Source organism: Gossypium hirsutum, chromosome A12 (genome assembly GCF_007990345.1).
Source record: "Gossypium hirsutum isolate 1008001.06 chromosome A12, Gossypium_hirsutum_v2.1, whole genome shotgun sequence".
Classification (NCBI taxonomy): Eukaryota; Viridiplantae; Streptophyta; class Magnoliopsida; order Malvales; family Malvaceae; genus Gossypium; species Gossypium hirsutum.
In genome coordinates this window covers 1,171,005-1,192,227 of record NC_053435.1, presented here as the reverse complement: position 1 = coordinate 1,192,227, position 21,223 = coordinate 1,171,005, and the positions used below count along the sequence as shown (strand labels likewise).

General features: G+C 34.1%; 1 protein-coding gene and 1 long non-coding RNA gene across 4 annotated transcripts; both read left to right on the top strand.

Moving 5' to 3' along the window:
* Positions 1-8,158: 8,158 nt before the first annotated feature.
* On the top strand, positions 8,159-10,436 carry LOC121210803 (uncharacterized). Of its 2 annotated transcripts, none has more exons than XR_005905986.1 (2): positions 8,159-8,248; positions 10,288-10,436. It is a non-coding gene; the product is annotated as an uncharacterized lncRNA (long non-coding RNA). The 2 variants fall into 2 exon arrangements; XR_005905985.1 differs by lacking the exon at positions 8,159-8,248 and adding an exon at positions 8,952-9,011.
* Positions 10,437-13,382: 2,946 nt separating this feature from the next.
* Positions 13,383-19,206, top strand: LOC107929991 (cullin-1). 2 transcript variants are annotated; one of them, XM_016861550.2, is made up of 20 exons: positions 13,383-13,626; positions 13,973-14,163; positions 14,270-14,369; positions 14,808-14,993; positions 15,125-15,172; positions 15,258-15,461; positions 15,568-15,645; positions 16,009-16,098; positions 16,201-16,281; positions 16,380-16,439; positions 16,902-16,931; positions 17,009-17,095; positions 17,186-17,335; positions 17,409-17,464; positions 17,597-17,717; positions 17,806-17,967; positions 18,070-18,213; positions 18,333-18,551; positions 18,634-18,801; positions 18,921-19,206. In XM_016861550.2, the coding sequence occupies exons 2-20, from the start codon at positions 14,033-14,035 to the stop codon at positions 19,020-19,022; spliced, it is 2,217 nt and encodes a 738-aa protein (XP_016717039.2). In that variant the 5' UTR covers positions 13,383-13,626; positions 13,973-14,032; the 3' UTR covers positions 19,023-19,206. The 2 variants fall into 2 exon arrangements, with proteins under 2 accessions (XP_016717039.2, XP_016717045.2); XM_016861556.2 differs by having other exon boundaries at positions 13,398-13,626; positions 13,984-14,163.
* Positions 19,207-21,223: the final 2,017 nt, after the last annotated feature.

The window sequence follows — 21,223 nt, the reverse complement described above, 5'->3', positions numbered from 1 at the left end:
ATTACTAAAATGCCCTTGATTTGTAGAATTACCATTTTACCCTCGATTTATAAAATTACCATTTTACCATCGATTTATAGAATTACCGTTTTACCCTCGATTTACAAAATTACCATTTTACCCTCAGTTTACAAAATTACCGTTTTACCCTCGATTGTGAAAATACTAAAATACCCCTGTAGGATAGAATTACCAAAATACTCCTAGTTTGTAAAATTACCAAAATACCCTTAGTTTGTAAAATTACCGAAATACCACTGGTTTGTGAAATTACCGAAATACCCTCAATTTGTAAAATTACCAAAATAACCTTGTAGGATGAAATGACTAAAATACCCCTAATAGGTAAAAAGACCGTAAAGCCCCTGTAGGGTAAAGTGACCGTAATACCCTTGTATGGTAAAATGACGAATATGCCCTTATGTTCCGTATGATTGATGTACTTAGGATTTACATATATTGATATTGGATTAGTTAAGTTTGAGTGACAGGTGGTGGTTATTGTAGGTGATTGATTATGGAAACGTTTCAACTTCAACCCATAACAGGTGTGTACTAACCCTCGTAGTAGCTTATATTAATATCTGCTGAGAAGCTGAAATGCTAAAATACCGACATTTCAAAAACTTGTAATGTTGCGTGTGGGTATAGATGCGATAAATACGATAAGATCGGTGTTTTGATCGATGGAACGAATAAGAACTCAATTTTGTGCACAATGGTAAGTTGAGCCTCAATGGGCAGGAATTGGGCCAAATGGGCTTTTGGGCCCATTTGGGTAAAATTGATAGAAAATGGAATTTGGAAAAGTTACATGTTAACACGGTTAGTATTGTTGTAAAATTTGGGTTAAGCAGGCATAGTGGGCTAAATCAGCATTCGTAGGGCCCATTAGGGGTTTTGGGCCCAAAAGCCCGAATTTGATAAGTGTGTTAAAGATCATTGTTTAAACACTCGGAAATATTGACAATTGTAATGAACATGGGAAGCCCTGATTTTTGGTAAAATTATGAAAATACCCTTATAATATGAAAAATGACTGTTTTGCCCTTGTGGGCAAGTGACTGACTTGGACTATGTGGTTGACGGATTTGATTATGAATATATGTTGGTGATATGAATGACTTGAATGTGATTGTTTGATTCAAATATGGGCATGACATTCTGCATACATGACATATTGCATGGGATATGGGTTATATTGATGGAGGAAGTGCCAAAAGGGCTCTGCCCCAGTTTATCGAAAAGGGCTTTGCCCCAGTTTATCAGAAAGGGCTTTGCCCCAGTTATTAAAAGAGGCTAGGCCTCCAGTTATATGATAAAGCAGCTATGCTGCTAGTGGAGAGTTTGGTTGGGTGGGTTTAGTTATTCCCCACATGGAGAGCTTGGTTGGTACGGGTGAAGAGTAGCGGATGGTGGGTCGAGTAGTCTCCCCAAATGGGCTTGCATACATTCATTGACATTACATATGATATTGAAATGGGCTTGCATACATTCATTGACATTACATGTGATATTGAAATGGGCTTGCATACATCCATTGACATTACATGTGATATTGAAATGGGCCTAAGGGCCATACCGTTTACAGTAAAGGCTTCGGCCCAGTGATATGATTTATGAAAAGGCTTCGGCCCAGTGATATGATTTATGGAAAGGCTTCGGCCCAGTATATGTCAAGACTAAATAGGGCTTTGGCCCAGATTGTACTGATACCGTGTTAATTACTGTTTGTTTTGTTATTGGGGTTACACACTGAGTTTTCGTAAACTCACCATGTTTCTAACTGTACAGGTAATCCCTAAACTTAGATGGTTTGGAGCTGCGAGGGACTCGGAGATGGCCACACTGCTGTTTCTGTTTCTTTTAATTGCAATAAGTAGCCAATTTATTTCTTTCTAAGTTTTATCTTATTAATGTTATTATTTGGTTTTGGGTTGTAATAAGGCCATTTTAATTATTTTTCTTGGATTATTTTATCTTATACCCTATATTTTTCTGATAACAATATGAGTTAGACCTAGGGTGCGTTTCTAAAATGATAATTGTTTTCAAAATAACGCAACGATACAATTAATCGGTTTATCAAAAATATCTACTTAAATGAATTCCAACTCGTTTTTCTCAAAACCTAACCTAGCACCAAAGTGTGGCAATGGTTGTGGGCATGTCTAGGATTGGATCCAATCAAGAGCTTGGTACTTAAGCAGCCTTCTAGGCTCACCTCCTCTGTTTCGGATATCTACCTGGTGCACAGCTTCCATTCACTTTATTAACTTAGCAAAGACTATCTTTTAAAACACTAAGAAGGACGTTGAAAGAGGCATGGGTTTTCTTAAAAACTTCAATGTGACACGTCGGATCCGACCATAACGTTTGGGCTGGGTTTGGGTGTTACATTTAGTGGTGTTAGAGCCAGGTTATAAAACTCGGCTGGGGTATGGATAGCAGAAAATTATTGTTGTTTTTTTTCTTTTTTCGAAATTAGGGTTCGAAAAGGGTTTTTCTAAAAATTTTGTTTTGATATTTATCAACAAAACTTGACTTGTTTCTGGAAAGATGTTATTGGAAGTGTGGCACACCGAGTCTCCGGCACCAAATCTGTAAGTTCTCTAACTCTGTTTAATGTTATAGATTGAAATGCTATATTGAGAAACCACTATAGATAGTAGCACTATACTAGAACTTTCTAGTTAGAGTAAACTGTAACGCTTGAATTTAGATTTAGTATTTATTTGGTGTGTGTTCTGGAAATGTAGAAATTGGTTGCATGTGAAATCTATCCGCTTCGATAGACAAATGTTTTGGGTGTATGTTAGTATTATTAGTATCAGAGTGCGCAGCGGAAGTGTGGTGGTGTAGTCTGAGAGTGGAAAATTTCGAGGACGAAATTTCTTTAAGGGGGGTAGAATTGTAACACCCCGAATTTGGGCCTAGAAGTTTTGGGCCTTGAGCATGGGAGCGGTTGAAGGCAGCTTATAATATTCTGTTGTGCGTGAAAATTTCTATAACACCCCTATCCCGTAACCGTCGCCGGAATAGGACGAGACGTTACCAGAAAATTTGGAAGCAGATTAAAACAGTAAAATTTTGAACATTTTTTTTCGTGAATAAAGATTATTCATTTAATTAAATTTCTAAACACAAACAAAGATCAAACTTATAACTTATAAAAGTAGACTTCCAAAGGATGCCATATTCGCATGGCTTATAAACAATAGTTATGATATCATTCTAGTATAATCTATCCTATACATGCCATAAGCTAAATCCAAATCACAAGGTTTCCATAATAGTAGATAGTGTGATGAAGTGCTGACGATCCCCGAGCTGGTAATCAAAGTCCACAGTCTATAAAACAAAGACAAAAGACAAACGGAGTAAGCTTACATAAGCTTAGTAAGTCTTAAGTAAAACGATAATTTTACAGAATCAAATTCAATTATCATTTATCACTCGACTTTTTCTAATCAATGAAGTTACTCTAGAGCTCCATAACGAACTATAATTTCAATAACCACATCATTTAGTTACCACAAATTTTTCATGATAATGACCAAAATGGTCAAATATTCGTATGCTCACAAGGCACACTTAGCTCATAATTACACTCCAATCTAAATGCCTCTATTATAGTTTAATCGAATACATTCTTATGGCATAACACATTGGCCAAATGTATCATAGTCACATAGACTGTGGTCACATTTGCATTCATACACTTATTCACATATGCATCGCTTTGTATACTTTTGATCTAATCCGAATTGAAAATCACATACAAGTACCTGATACATACCTGGCCAACTTAATGTACTGAACATCTCTAACTGTCGTTTCATTACTAAGCCTCATCGTCTTAGACCTTGCAGAAACCCCGTTTAACAATATCAAGAGATCTCACCATTCCGTCACATAGTTCAAACCTCAGGCACGCATATATAGTTTATCTATTTCTTCCAAATTTGATTCACATAGTCTTTCGCATCTAGAAACCTCATATCTACTTCTAATTCAATCAATCAAACTAAAACATAATACTTTTACCACGTTTAGTTTTCATATTTAGAAGCACATAGTAATATCATAATCTATCATGAATAGATTCATAGAGTCACTACTCATTTAGCATAACATATACTCTTTCAATAATCATAATCACTTGCTCAAACGTACTCGTTTCATGCACATACATGAATATATATATATATAAAAACTTAATTCCTTATTTCATAATCGCATCAAAACTTTCGAGTATTTCAACGTGGCATGTATTGAATTACAGTATGGGTACGCAAAGAACCAAACATAAACCTTATCACATATACGTAGGTTGACAAAATACAATCCTTCCCTTGTATTTGTACATCTAGCTGAATACAATTTATTCTCAATTTATAAGGCCTTTTTGGCCGAATATGCACAATTACATATATAAATCTCAGCACATACTTTTCTTTACTTAAAGCTCATACGATAAATTTAAATCAAATACTTTTTCATACTAACAACCATTGACCGAATAGATTATTCCCTTATTCAAAGATATAATAATCATTCCCACATATGTATCGTTCTTTAATACTAATAATTCACCAAATCGTTGGCCGAATGTACACGAGTACATACATGAAAGCTTAGTATATACTACATTATACAAGCATACCAAGACTGATTAGGTCATCCTCATTTTTGCAATATAATAATCAATCACATATACGTTTTTCTTGAATGCTAGTGATTCACTTTGAGGTAAACTTACAAATGAGGAGGTAATATGTATCTGAACATCTTAAATGTATAGTACTTACTTGATGGTAGCTCACTGCGAACATTCAAGATCATAATCTTACTTAATTCACCAGCATTAAGCCTGCGGGACTTTAAACCCGGATACAATCCCAGCATGAAGCCAGCGGGTCTCTAACCCGGATACAATCTCAGCACAATTCATTTAATATATATTTATATTTTTACTAACTTTGGCCTCATTAAATATCTAATATTGCACACTTTTCACAATTGGTCATTCGGCCTTATCACATATTCACTTACACATATATCACATTAACCATTCGGCCTTATCTCATGTATGCACTTTCACATTCATCACATTAGCCATTCGGCCTTATCACATATACACACTTTCACATTCATCACATTGGCCATTCGATCTTAAGCTAGATATTATGCCTTGTCATTTTATTTCGTCTTAGGTACAAAATCACATTAGTAAATTGATTCAAATACGTAAAATTTTCTATTCGGCCTTAGAACATATCATGGCCACATCATATTTTTCAATTTAGCTATTTCTATAATAGTATCCATTAATCAAAACTCAAAATAGGTTTAATTACTTAGAGACTTACCTCGAATGTCGTCGAACGACTACGGATCGGCTATTTGGTTAGTTTAGCTTTTCCCCTATCCGAATTAGGCTCCTTAAGCTCTTGAGCTTAATCTAAAACAAATTTAACTTTTTTAAATCCTATTGTGCTTGCTTATGGCCGAATACCACAAGAAATTTAATAGGCCATATAACTACTTTTAGCCCAATATAAAATAATCGTACGCATCTTTAATCACCTTAAAAAAATTACTAAGTATTATAGAAAATCAAAGCATACTCATCGTTAGCCTTATTCGGCCATCTCAATACGTTCTAAGTGACCATATGTATATACGTCTAATCTAAAGTGCATTACATTAATAACACCATATCAACAATGTATAATGCCGACCCCTTTAAACCAATTATCGATACAAATATTATTTGTACACATTTCCTTACCTAAATTTCACATTCGGCAACCACTTAATCAACTTAACAAATTTTCTATACTTCAAAACCACAAGTAAATATCATAATTTGTATCATTACATCGATTAAACTAAATCATGCATTAGCTTTTAGCACATTCAGCCATTAAAGAGACAACCCAGTTAACATTCAAACCTTTTTAAGCTTAGATTTCCCAAGGCCGAATATCACATAAAAACCTTTAATACACATGCAAAGTTTACACTTTAACTAATTATACATATACTAATAAACCGAATATTATTTAAACAACCATTTGAATAATTCTTTATCACATGTTCACGATCGACATAACCATGTTACAAATTCAATACATAAAAATCTTCTTATCCAAGGCTATATTTGACCTATATGTATTTTCTTTACAACCATTCATCATCAATTAAGCACATGTTTAATGGTCGAATGCACTTACCTCTTACTCATCCTTAACAATTTTTTTTATCAACCTTCCATTTCCACTTAACTACAAACCATTTAAAACAATCAATATTTTACACATTGCCGAATGCATATATATATTCATCCAAACTCATAATTTCACAAGCTTAGCCTCATTTAATGACTACTTGTTCATCAAGACATTAAACACATCATGCATAACATACAAAGCATCCTTAGCCAAAAAAAATACTATCACAAAACTTCATTGGCCGAATGTCATCTTTTTCCATTAACTAGATTTTGCCATGGGCTTGCTTCAATACTTGAGACCACTCAAATAAATATTCAAACTTAATCCTTCATTTCATTTCTCATTTTAGCACATATTCGGCTAATATATAAATATATGCTATCAATTTAATTACAATTATAAATTTTCAACTCAAACTCATTCTTTACCTCGTCTCTCACCTTAATTCAAATTCGGCAAGTATATAAACATATATTAGCAATTTAATTATAGCATTCCACAATTAAGCACAAGTTTCATACTTCACTTTAATTGCCGCATACAATTTGCTCATTTTAATCACCTATAACCTCACTTAACAAAATTCCTAAAACCACATACACTCATTTAACCACCTTTTTATTCATCAAGGCAATTAACACTCAATTTATAACATATTGCAAATTCACGGCCAAATGCATTAATATTTTAATAAACAATAATTTAGTTCAACTCCCCATTCAATTCCTCATTCGGCATCCGTATAATTACAATCTAACATTTAAAATATAATTTCCAAGAACTTGGCACAACCTTACTTTGCACTTTAATAACCTAATGAAATTTTACTCAAACTTGCCCCTCATAGCAAATTTAATTAGTCTATCCTTATCCATAAACACTTATCATCAAAACATTCACAATCTAATCCTTGAAGCCATGACCGAATGCTTTATGAAATAAATTCACAAAAATTAACATATGGGTCATGTTGTGAGCTTCAAAACTAACAACATTTCGCAAAAATTAAAAATAAAATACATGAAATCTCACCTTAATTCCCAACACCAAGTGACCGAGTGCCTTTGGTGTTCTTTCCTTTCTTTCTTGCTTAGTTAGGGAAATAAGAGAAAACAAATAGAAAAGTTTCTTTGTTTTTATCACCATTCTTTTTATTTAATTCATGTTTTCAAATTATAAACTATTAAATATTATTTACTAAATATAATATACACATAATGCCAAAATCATAACATCATTATCATCCACTAATGTTAAAAGTGGGCCATTTGACATACAAGTCCACAACTTTAGTAATTTAACATTTTAATCACTTGGACATTTGCCTATCATATTTTTAAAGTTTCTCAAATATGTCCTTTTTAGCTAATTTCACATCCAAATGACAAAATTAAAACATGAAATTTTTACACATACTTATTCACAAATAATAAGCATAGAATATAACAATTAATTATTTTTATGACTCAATTTTGTGGTCCCGAACCACTTTCCGACTAGGGTCAAATTAGGGGTGTCACAATTTCGTAGTTGAAGGCTTGTTTTAGTGGTTAAGTGTGCTGAGAAGTGTTGGAGAAGTCCTGGGTTCAAACCTGGACTCTAGCAAAATTTTTGGTTTAAGGTGAATCAAACCCTGGGTGTAGTAGGTAGGCCTTAAGAATATTGTTGGAGAAATTGTGACACAAAAAGCCTTGTGGCTTAGTGGCAAGTAGCGTGTGGAGTATTTAAGGGGAGGCATGGGTTCGAATCCCATGGCAAGCAAGGAGCATTTATTTTGCTAACAGGGGGCGGCAAGAGTTGGTGTTGAATTTAAACTCTGAGGTTGGAGGGATCCCACATCGGGAAGCTAACATAAGAGTGGTTGACAAACTGGCTTTAAATAGAGGGAACCATGAGGAGAGTAAAGGTACCTTTTCTTGGCTGATCTCTTTCGCTGTATGACGTGCTCGTTTGGGTTGGGCATCGGCTAAGAGTGCTCGGAGCGTGGATTAACTCCAGTCTCCTATCAGGTGTGTATTTTCTCGCTACTCTAGCTTTAGGATGGCTATTTCGGGCCACGATGGGCCGAAAGGGGTCATGTGGGCCTAATGGGCCTACGGGCCCAATTGGATAAGTTGTTTGATTGTGTAGTAAATATTGGACAAGGCTAGGTGAATCTCATATTTGTGGCTAGATTTGGGCTAAAAGGGTCACACGAGCGTGTGGGCCCATTTGGGCTGAGAATAGGCTTTAGGCCCATTCGTATTGTTATCTCTGTTTAGAATACTTTAGTTTACCAAATTACTGAAATGCCCTCGATTTGTAGAATTACCATTTTACCCTCGATTTATAGAATTACCATTTTACCCTCAATTTACAGAATTGCCGTTTTACCCTCGATTTACAAAATTACCATTTTACCCTCAGTTTACAAAATTACCGTTTTACCCTCGATTGTGAAATTACTAAAATACCCCTGTAGGATAGAATTACCAAAATACCCCTAGTTTGTAAAATTACCGAAATACCACTAGTTTGTGAAATCACCGAATACCCTCAATTTGTAAAATTACCAAAATACTCTTGTAGGATGAAATGACTAAAATGCCCCTAATAGGTAAAAAGATCGTAATACCCTTGTATGGTAAAATGACAAATATGCCCTTATGTTCCGTATGACTGATGTGCTTAGGATTTACATATATTGATATTGGATTAGTTAAGTTTGAGTGACAGGTGGTGGTTATCGTAGGTGATTGATTATGGAAACGTTTCAACTTCAACCCATAACAGGTGTGTACTAACCCTCGTAGTAGCTTAGATTAATATCTGCTGAGAAGCCGAAATGCTAAAATACCGGTATTTCAAGAACTTGTAATGTTGCGTGTGGGTATAGATGCGATAAATACGATAAGATCTGTGTTTGGATCGATGGAACGGGTAATAACTCAATTTTGTGCACAATGGTAAGTTGGGCCTCAATGGGCAGGAATTGGGCCAAATGGGCTTTTGGGCCCATTTGGGTAAAATTGATAGAAAATGGAATTTGGAAAAGTTGCATGTTAACACGGTTAGTATTGTTGTAAAATTTGGGTTAAGCAGGCTTAGTGGGCTAAATCAGCATTCGTAGGGCCCATTAGGGGTTTTGGGCCCAAAAGCTTGAATTTGATAAGTGGTTAAAGATCATTGTTTAAACACTCAGAAATATTGACAATTGTAATGAACATGGAAAACCCTGATTTTTGGTAAAATTACTAAAATACCCTTATAATATGAAAAATGATTGTTTTGCCCTTGTGGGCAAGTAACTGACTTGGACTATATGGTTGACGAATTTGATTGTGAATATATGTTGGTGATATGAATGACTTGACTGTGATTGTTTGATTCAAATATGGGCATGACATTCTGCATACATGACATATTGCATGGGATATGGGTTATATTGATGGAGGAAGTGCCAAAAGGGCTTCTTCCCCAGTTTACCGAAAAGGGCTTTGCCCTAGTTTATCAGAAAGGGCTTTGCCCCAGTTATTAAAAGAGGCTAGGCCTCCAGTTATATGATAAAGCAGCTATGCTACCAGTGGAGAGTTTGGTTGGGTGGGTTGAGTTATTCCCCACATGGAGAGCTTGGTTGGTACAGTTGGAGAGTAGCGGATGGTGGGTCGAGTAGTCTCCCCAAATGGGCTTGCATACATTCATTGACATTACATGTGATATTGAAATGGGCTTGCATACATTCATTGACATTAGATGTGATATTGAAATGGGCTTGCATACATCCATTGACATTACACGTGATATTGAAATGGGCCTAAGGGCCATACCGTTTACAGTAAAGGCTTCAGCCCAGTGATATGATTTATGAAAAGGCTTCAGCCCAATGATATGATTTATGAAAAGGCTTCGGCCCAGTGATATGATTTATGGAAAGGCTTCGGCCCAGTATATGTCAAGACTAAATAGGGCTTTGGCCCAGATTGTACTGATACCGTGTTAATTACTGTTTGTTTGTTATTGGGGTTACACACTGAGTTTTCGTAAACTCACCCTGTTTCTAACTGTACAGGTAATCCCTAAGCTTAAATGGTTTGGAGTTGCGAAGGACTCGGAGATGGCCACACTATTGTTTCTGTTTCTTTTAATTGCAATAAGTAGCTGATTTATTTCTTTATAAGTTTTATCTTATTAATATTATTATTTGGTTTTGGGTTGTAATAAGGCCATTTTAATTATTTTTTGGGGATTATTTTATCTTATACCCTATATTTTTCTAAAAACAATATGAGTTAGACCTAGGGCGCGTTTCCAAAATGATAATTGTTTTCAAATTAACGCAACGATACAATTAATCGATTTATCAAAAATATCTACTTAAATGAATTCCAACTCGTTTTTCTCAAAACCTAACCTAGCACCAAAGTGTGGCAATGGTTGTGGGTATGTCTAGGATTGGATCCAATCAAGAGCTTGGTACTTAAGTAGCCTTCTAGGCTCACCTCCTCTGTTTCGGATACCTACCTGGTGCACAGCTTCCATTCACTTTATTAACTTAGCAAAGACTATCTTTTAAAACACTAAGAAGGACGTTGAAAGAGGCATGGGTTTTCTTAAAGACTTCAATGTGACACGTCAGATCCGGTCATAACGTCTGGGCCGGGTTTGGGGTGTTACACCTTGTACTTTTAATCTACAACATAAATTTTTAACAACTTTCAACTTATTCAATTTTGTCCCTAATGTCAAAATTAACTAAACTTTCAATTCCAAACTAATTTCACTATCTTCTAATACAATCTCAACTAAATCTAAGCTTAACAATTACATATTCATCATTTAAAAGCTTGAATTTAACCAAATTCTCTCATGGTAACATGTCATACACTTGATAATTTGAAATCTAATACATGGGTCTTCTAACTTAAGTTCTAAGGATAAAAAATACATATAATTCTTTAAGAAATCACATGCTTACCTTGATTAATTTTGGACCAAAATGCAAATGTGAAAAAAAAGGAAATTTTCTTTCTTCTTAATGGTAGGATGATTCAAATGGGAAGAAAATATTAATGTCTTTCATCTTTCCACTAACTTTCCTATTTATATCAAAATTAAGTTAATCTTAATTAACTAAGTTTTAACCTTTAAAACATAATTAATCTAATAATTTGTCCTTCTTAATGAAAAGTAATTAGATGAATATCAACATCCACTAGTTCCATTAACATTAATGGTCAATTAACCATTTGATCATTTGGTTGATTTCTAATTGGGTCCTTGTTCATTTTTCAATTTAAAATTCAATAGCGATTAGACTTTTACAATTCAGTCCCTAAAATTTAATTAATGCTTTTCTTGATTTAATATCTTGATCATTTACTAATATATTTTCACGCTAAATTTATTAATTATTCTATTCATGATTCTACTGACCCTATTTACAGAATTGAGTTTTAAAACCATATTTCCCGACACTATCTAAAATTCAGGTTGTTACATAGAAGCTCCCTCCAACAACCCCAAATGGTACAAATCAACGAGAAGATATAAATTGGATATTGCAACACTCTAACGAAGACAAAAAACAAGTTAATAATAATTAAAAATAAAATATTTAAATATTTTATCTTTTATTCTTCTTATATTCAAATTTCATTTATAAACACTTATTGGATTGGATTCTTATTCTTTGTTCAAATATTTATTTGTAATTGAGAGTGCCTAATAATATAAACAAAATCAATACCTTTGAGATATTATTTATTGTTTGTTATTTTATTTCTCTTATTTATGAGAGTAAATAAGATTTTTGGGTAGAAAATCTCAAGGGATTTTAGAGGCTATGCCTTTGCCTTCAAAATGAATATGAGATTTATGTTCATGTGGATGTGATAATCTTTTAAAAAATGATTTAAGGTTAACAAAATAATACGGACATGTTAGGGTTTGACTCAACCCTAATACTACTTTTTTCGTTTAAATTAGGTTCGAAGTGGGTTGGGTTTTTTTATTGAAAGCTTGAGGAATGGTTTAGATACAATTTACTTAACCCAGTCGGCCCATCAATTTCTTTTTTTTTATTGAATGTGTCGGTTACTTTTTTTTTATTGAAAGTTTTTCCGTTAAAAGTTTCATGTATATAAATACACCAAATTAAAGCTTTTAGAATCTCTTAGGAGGTTTTTTAGTTGTAATATTATTTATTTTTCACCAAAAAAAAGTTTCATGTGTATAAATACACCAAATTAAAGTTCATGTATCAAATTGCACATTGAATCAAAGTTCATGTATAATTTTCATATTTATCCCTTCTTAAAATGAATCAATTAGTGAATTGAAAAAGTAGTGAAGGTCAGTAATTGAAGCCAAACCAATATAAATTATTTTTTTTAAAAACTTTCATTCTATCATTTTGATACACCAATTCACCCCTATTGGTATTTATTAATGAGCTTTACAACCATATGTAGAACATGTAAAAATTTAAATAAATACGTACAATTTGCATGGACAATTTTTATCTGACATGTTAAAAAAATAGACAATGCCATTAAAATTTAAAATAATTATTTTTAATAAAGCAAATTTAAGCTATCCATATTATAATAAACTAACAAGTATTTAAAATTTGATTAACGTATTTTAAATAAGCTTTAATTTTATTTATGTCATCAAATTGGTAGATATAATCTTAAAAAAAATAAATTTTCAAATAAGCTCACATTTAATGGCGATAAATATCAAATTTATACATAAATATTGATTTAATATAAAAATTGATTTGATATAATTATACACATAAAGCTTGAATTATGGTTCATATATATATATATCAAACTTTGATTTTTATTCAATTATAAACATTTAAATAAATGAATATACTATTGGATTAATATAATTTTTTGTGTATGCAATATATCATCGTAAAATTATGCTAATTCAATAATATTTTTATTAATTTAATCATAATAACATATATAAAATCGAATAAAATTAAAATTTATGTATAACATTACACGTTAAATATGAGTTAAGGTATAGTTTTGATATTTTTCCTATTTAATAATAATTAGATTATTCACAAACTTTAACTCCAATCCGGGTGTGGCCCAATGAGCCCAAAGTTTCTAAAGGGAGTCCTTTCAAATGTAGGGTGGTCAAAGCTCGAAGGACTAAGCTTTTTCAATTGCCATGGATATTAAGTAATTATTTTTTAAAACAATTTCTCCCCCAAAAAAAAAAAAAGAACCCTCTTTTCTTCATATAATCAATCGACTGCTTTTTCAACCATTCGTCTACTACATAATTACGTCCCCCCTTTCCCCCCAATTCCCTTCTCCGATTCGATTCTTCTTTAGCGATAGGGTTAGGGTTTCTTTCATTCAACTACCCTTTCTTCATATTTCTGGTACGCTAATCATTTTATTTTCAATTTTTTTTTGAGTGATCGATTCATCTTTTCCAGTGCTTTCAATTATTTTCGATTTATTTTAGTTTTTAAAAAATATATTTTGCTTGATCGATTATTTGGCTTTGTTTTTTTTTTTGTGGGTGTCGTGAGGTTTGAGGTGACATTGTTTAGAAATTATGTTTTTCGCTGATTTTTGGGTCTTTTTTTTGGCTTTGTTGTTAGGGTTCTTTTGTTCGATGTTTGACCTTCATATCTTGATATATGGAAGGTTGAATTGTTTATTGTCAATTTTCATGCTAGGGTTTGATTGTTTGATTTTCCTCGGTTTTTTTGTCAATGCTAGGGCTTTTACAGGTTTTAATTTGAAGAAATCTTAGCTCCTCTCTCTTTTTTTTTTACAACAATGGAGCGCAAGACTATTGAATTGGATCAGGGATGGGATTATATGCATAAGGGGATCACAAAGCTGAAGAGGATTTTGGAAGGGCTGCCGGAGCCTCCATTTAGCTCAGAAGAATATATGATGCTTTATACGTATTCCTCATTGCTCATTTTCTTCTTTTTTTCTAACATTGTTTTTTTGAGCTGCTTTTTATTTTTTAATTATCTGGTATGCTGATCCTCATCATCTTTACTATAGGACTATCTACAACATGTGTACTCAGAAGCCACCTCATGATTATTCTCAACAGCTTTATGACAAGTATCGAGAGGCATTTGAAGAATATATTACTTCAACGGTAAGGAATTTGGTGTTATGTCAGTCGCGTAATTGGGTGCTGACTACTGGTCTGTGTTGCTCTGTAGGGAGATTGGTGTTTTATGTAAAAGTAATGTAGCTGGCCCTCTCTTTCTGAAAACTTACTGGAATGCTCATTGCATAAGAGATGGATTTGACCCACATCTTTTACAGTGCCTATTCCTGCAACTGAAAGGAATGCTAGGATTCAATTACTCTATTTAAGCTTCCATGTTCAGATAATTTTGGTTGCATTTGTTTGAGACTTAATAGATTAGTTAATTGTTTTTAAGCTTTATGGTTTTGTTGTTTGATATTTCTGTAAATTCTAGTTTTAATAGTTTTCTCAAATAGATTAGTTAATTTGTCCATCTACTTTGGTGCGCAAAATTTGCTCTCTTTTTTTCTCTCTCAAATTTCATCTTTTTTCTCAAATCAGGTATTGCCATCTTTAAGAGAGAAGCATGATGAGTTCATGTTGAGGGAACTTGTTAAAAGATGGGCCAACCATAAAGTAATGGTCAGGTGGTTATCGCGCTTCTTCCATTACCTTGACCGTTACTTCATTGCCCGGAGGTCACTCCCTGCACTTAATGAAGTTGGGCTGACCTGCTTCCGTGATCTGGTTTGTCATAAGTTCTTTAAGCACACCTTTATCCAATACTGGTCTGCTGTAATGAACTGGATTTTGAGAATTAGTTGCCTATTATTTCCCATATACTTTTAACTGTGTATGATCTGTTTTACTCATTTCAGGTATATCAGGAAGTGCATGAAAAAGTCAGAGATGCCGTAATTGCCCTTGTAAGTTTACATCATTGTGTCATGGTTAATTGTATATAGGTCACATTTTGAATAAAAATCCTAAGAGGAGTGGTTACTTTATCAGATTGATAAAGAACGTGAGGGAGAACAGATAGACCGAGCATTATTGAAGAATGTCTTGGGCATTTTTGTTGAGATTGGCATGGGACAAATGGATCGTTATGAGGATGATTTTGAAGAAGCCATGCTTCAGGATACTGGTGCTTACTATTCACGGAAAGCATCAAGCTGGATTGAGGAAGACTCTTGTCCTGATTACATGTTGAAGGCAAGTGCTTAAGTGTTCCTGTGTTTGTGGTTTTTATAAGTTAAAGTTTTTTACCCTGATTAACCCTAGATGGTTCTGATAGCATTTATTTTAATGATAATTGCAGTCTGAAGAATGCCTGAAGAAGGAAAGGGACAGAGTGTCTCATTACCTGCATTCAAGCAGTGAGACGAAATTGTCAGAGGTCAGTTGCATGGAAATTTATAGGTTAATAGAGAGCTTTTTCTGTGAGCTTAAGTTGGCTTGAAAGTGCACCTTCGTTTTTAGAGAAAATCTGTTTGTCTTCCATTGGAGCAGACATAAATGGATACTTTTTGATGTGTGAAAGTTTTCATTAAGATACATGAAAGAAGTTATGTGCATTCTCTTTAGGTGGCAACTATATATTTCTTTCTGTTTGCTTCCATTTACCTAGAAATTGAGATTCCACATTGTTTTTATATTCAATTACATGGAATACTGTAATAAGAATTAACATAGTTTTCCTATGAAGAAAACTCTATAATTTCTAGAGTATTCTATTTATAGCTGTTTATTATGTATGTAGAAAGTGCAACATGAGTTGTTGGTCGTGTATGCAAATCGGCTACTTGAAAAGGAGCACTCAGGATGTAGGGCCTTGCTTAGAGATGACAAGGTATTATTCAACCTCATTTTTTGCTAGCAATACTTGGCTTCTGGCTATTTGGTTTAGCAAATATATATTAGATACTTATTTGACTTTTGTTACATCTTGCAGGTGGAGGATCTTTCTAGGATGTACAGGCTTTATTGTAAAATACTTCGAGGCTTGGATCCTGTTGCTAATATATTCAAGCAGGTGTGAATTTTCTGCTGGTTCTATTCTGTGAGATAAATGGCCATAATTCTCATGTTCCTCTTATGATTTTACTGAATCTGAGTGCTTTCTTCTTGCAGCATATTACTGCTGAAGGCACCACCTTGGTTCAACAGGTTGAAGATGCTGCAAGTAACCAGGTTAATTTTGTTTTCCTTCTCTGATTGCTATTATGATTGTTGAATACATTTATTGAATTTTCTCTGTATTAAAGATAATTCATGAATATGTTTTCTGGATACTAATTGTGTTCTTGTGAGGGGATGAAATCATATTCTTTTAGATAACTGAAGGGAACAACAGTAATATTTAAGCTAGCAGTTCCAGTCAGATTTTTTTTTTTTTGGGGGGTGGGGGGGGAGGGGGGAATCAACTACATCTGTAACTGTGTGGTTGTGCAGTTCTCTTAAAGTTTGATATGCCTTTTTGACTTGTCAACTGCAAACTTTCCCTTGTTATTTCTCTTTGGGGGAAAAAGTGGGAAAAATACTAAAACTGCAGGCTAAGATTTCCTCGTCATTGAGAAAAAAGTAGAAGATAATTTGTTTCTAATGCCTAACCTGTTTCTGGTTTTAAGTGCTAATTGTCGCTCATTTCCACAGGCCTCAAGTTCTTCAGGTGTGCAGGAGCAGGTACATATCCCAACTTTTATTGCTATGGATTTTCTTGAAACAGTATTAGATATTGAGAACTTGTATGCTATTATCAGGTCCTTATCAGGAAGATAATTGAGCTTCATGATAAGTATATGGCATATGTGAGTGACTGTTTTCAAAATCATACTCTCTTCCACAAGGTTAGTGTTGTAAATAATGGTACCTAAATGTCTATTATGCATCATGTTCCAACATTTCCCCTGAACCATGCTTTTTTGAATTGTTCATAGGCCTTGAAAGAGGCTTTTGAGGTATTCTGCAACAAAACTGTAACTGGCAGCTCGAGTGCGGAGCTTTTGGCTACTTTCTGTGATAATATCCTCAAGAAGGGTGGAAGTGAGAAATTAAGTGATGAAGCGATTGAAGAAACACTTGAGAAGGTAGCTTATCAATTCGATGTTACATTTTTGGCGATCTGATATTGATTCTAAACTATCTATTTGGTTTCTGTAGGTAGTTAAGCTACTTGCCTATATTAGCGATAAAGATCTCTTTGCAGAATTCTACAGGTGAGGTTTTTTTTTTTTTTTGTTGTCAATGAGTTTCACATCACTTGTCAAGAAAGGGGGGAAAACCAGTAATGTTTGTAACTTCTCCTGGTACATTTTGATCCTACCTTCATGACGTGCAATCATTGACAGGAAGAAGCTTGCTCGCCGACTGCTTTTTGACCGTAGTGCTAATGATGATCATGAAAGGAGTATTCTGACTAAACTAAAGCAGCAATGTGGTGGACAGTTCACCTCAAAGATGGAAGGCATGGTGAGTTGACCTGTGTTTCTCTAGTTTATTTGTCTGCATTTATTATGGTTTTAACTGTGATGTAACTTGTGTTCTACCATCCTAACAGGTCACAGATCTGACATTGGCAAGGGAAAACCAAGCTAGCTTTGAGGACTATCTTAGGAACAATCCTGCTGCACATCCGGGGATTGATTTAACAGTTACAGTTCTTACTACAGGATTTTGGCCGAGTTATAAATCTTTCGATCTCAATCTCCCTGCTGAGATGGTAATGACTTCAAACAAGTTATTGTATGATGACGGTATTAAATATGTTGCTCCGTAGTGTATTTGGAAGTTTTATTTATATTTAGAAATCTCACTGTTTCAGATCAAGTGTGTGGAAGTTTTCAAAGGATTTTATGAAACAAAAACAAAGCACAGAAAGCTTACATGGATATACTCGCTGGGAACTTGCCACATTAATGGCAAGTTTGAACACAAAACTATTGAACTTATTGTTTCTACTTATCAGGTAAGCAGAGATTCTGTAAACTATGCACCTTTTAATTGGACATATTCATGTTTGTGTCTTGATGGGTTTCCTTCAACATTGATCACAGAATCTAACTTCCAAGTTGCCTATGTAAACAGGCTGCTGTCCTACTGCTCTTCAATGCTTCTGATCGGCTGAGCTATTCAGAGATTATGGCTCAGTTGAACTTGACCCATGAAGACTTGGTTAGATTACTGCATTCGCTGTCATGTGCCAAGTATAAGATACTAAGTAAAGAGCCAAACACAAAAACCATCTCCCAGAGTGACTACTTCGAGTTCAACTCTAAGTTCACCGACAAATTGAGGAGGATTAAGGTCTCTTAACAGTTTTTACAATTCCTCTTTTTATATTTATTTGCATTAAGAAGATTTTAACTGTGTTTCATCCAATGTATAGATTCCTCTCCCTCCTGTGGATGAAAGGAAGAAAGTTGTTGAAGATGTTGATAAAGATCGCCGTTATGCTATTGATGCTGCAATCGTGCGGATAATGAAAAGCAGAAAGGTTTTGGGACATCAACAGTTAGTTTCGGAGTGTGTCGAGCAGTTGAGTCGCATGTTCAAGGTATTATTATTATTATTAACCCTTCGTCTGCAGTTAATAGTTTTATAAGAGAACAACATTAGATGCGCATATATATATATTGGTGGTTGCCTAATAGACATAATATGTGGAAATTGCAGCCTGATATTAAAGCCATAAAGAAGAGGATGGAAGATCTCATCACAAGAGACTATCTGGAGAGAGACAAGGAGAATCCAAACATGTTTAGGTACTTGGCCTGAATGGGTACATTGGATGGATATAAATGGGGGGAATTGGGGGACACGAAAGCTTTTCCTCTTCTTTTTTCCTTTTTCTTTTCTTTTGGTATGTAAAGATGAAGAATGTCTTAATTTAACTATTGAAATTTTATTTAATGTTCACTCTAAATTTTCATTATTACATGAGTAGACCTTCGTTTTTCAAGGGAACTCTAAATGCTGAGTTTTGTTTTCTTCATATTTTATTTAAAATTTTGATCATAAAAAAAATATTAAAATATAATTAATTAATTTACAACCAGTGTTTATATGCACAATTAAGGAATAAATATATTTGTTGCGTTGGTTTGATTCCGGGATTTAAAAACTGATAACTCTGGCTAAATCGAATGGGTGGGGGAGCTTTGTTAAAACCAACAATTGTTCTTCTCCGAGTGTCATAGGATTAGAACTTTCTATTTATAGTTGAGTTTTTTCAAAATTAACGATACAGATTGAGTTACATCAACGGTTGAAATTAGAGTTTATCTACAATTGAGATTCTTAAGGGATTGACTCAATCTTTTAATATTACAAAATCAAATCTTATCATATTACATATTTACCATGGTAACCCTAAGTACCAAGTCAATTTAAGTGGGTCAAATGAGCATCATTTAATCGATTGGTTTCCATGGGACGCTCTTTATGCAATTGTCATGAGCTTTGATCTGCAACCCATGATATAAGAATATGGTTGATGATTTTAGTGTAGCCTGTGGAGAAGAAGTCAACAATGGGAAATTTAATAACTACTTCTTAGCCAATGTCCCTTTCTCATTCCCTAAATGTAATCAAAGATTGTATTTAGGGACCTTATCATTCAGTGAGTTTCATCACGACTTCGAAAATCTTGACCTCGCGATGCCACTGACTGTTAATCTAAGTCACGATGTCTGGGACTTGTCATCGCGACATTGCCTTTGTTTTGAAAAAAATCCATTTGATATGTATTTCATACTTCCTACCAAACATATTTATACTTTCATATGATTCTTCCAATTTCAACAAAACATTGTCCCATGCCAATCTATACCAATCAAAAGAAAATAAACATTTGAAATCAAGCATCCAATATGTCACAAAACACATTATTAACATCTTGGATATCACAAAACACATTATCAACATCTAGGCATATCCAAGCCATTCTTCAACCTGGGCATACCAAATAAAATCCAACCCTGGAACGTTAAAACTTTAATGGCAATCTCCATTGTTGGTTATGGAGTCAAACTGAATTAATTCCAGGTAAAGAGGGGTGTGATGGCGTTAATCAGCAATCATCGTTCCTTAATGTACAAGAAAAAGGAATAGTTACAAATTAAATTGTAGGCTGAAAGTAGTCCCTTAAAAACTTTAATTTTTAATCTTTTGGTGCACGAATGTCTAATTCTATTGTAGAACAAAGGAATATGTGAACCGCAAGAGAAATGGAAAAGGTTGCCATTTTAACTTTGCGCATCCAACCAAGGCTGTGATTCAGTATTAGAACCAAATGTGTAACACCTTTATCCTGTCTCTGTTGCTAGATTAGGGTTACAAAGTGTTACTGAGCAAAACAGAACATTTAACTTCTCAACAGACATAATTTTACAATTAAATGCTAGCTTTTGTCAAACAATTCAATTCATGACATACATACACATATAGGCCTTAAATTGAGCCTACGAAGCCCTAAAAATAGTTTGAGAACAATTTGGGATCAAATCAAAACAAATCAAAAAATTTTAAAAAACTTGAAAATTTAGAAAACAGGGGTCACACGGCTGTGTGACCAGCCCGTGTAACATAGCCTAGATCGTGTGAACATTTGAAGTCAATACACACGACCATGTCCCACCCTGTGTGTCCGCCTATGTAAGTATTTGAAATAGGGTCATAAGGCCGTGTGCCAAACCATGTGTGTATTCGAAGTTGGGTCACACAGTCGTGTAGCAAGCCGTGTGCTAGACTGTGTTACAAAGTGTTTTGGGACACATGACCGTGTGACAGCCCGTGTGCAGCACATGTTACCTCTAAAACAAACCAAAACAAGCCTAAATCTTGCACATCAAGACATCCCACTTCCACAAGCCTTAGTATGACCAAACCACATAACAACATACCTGGTAAATACCTAACCAATATATCATTCAAAGACACTACAATTAATAATCATTCAAACAAATAACCCAACCAAG

Bases quoted from the DNA above. Each gene is read 5' to 3' on its own strand.
- LOC107929991 (XM_016861550.2), top strand. From the start codon at position 14,033: ATGGAGCGCAAGACTATTGAATTGGATCAGGGATGGGATTATATGCAT. The intron at 17,718-17,805 runs GTGAGTTGACCT...CCATCCTAACAG, and splicing joins CCTCAAAGATGGAAGGCATG to GTCACAGATCTGACATTGGC. The intron at 18,552-18,633 runs GTCTCTTAACAG...TCCAATGTATAG, and splicing joins ACAAATTGAGGAGGATTAAG to ATTCCTCTCCCTCCTGTGGA.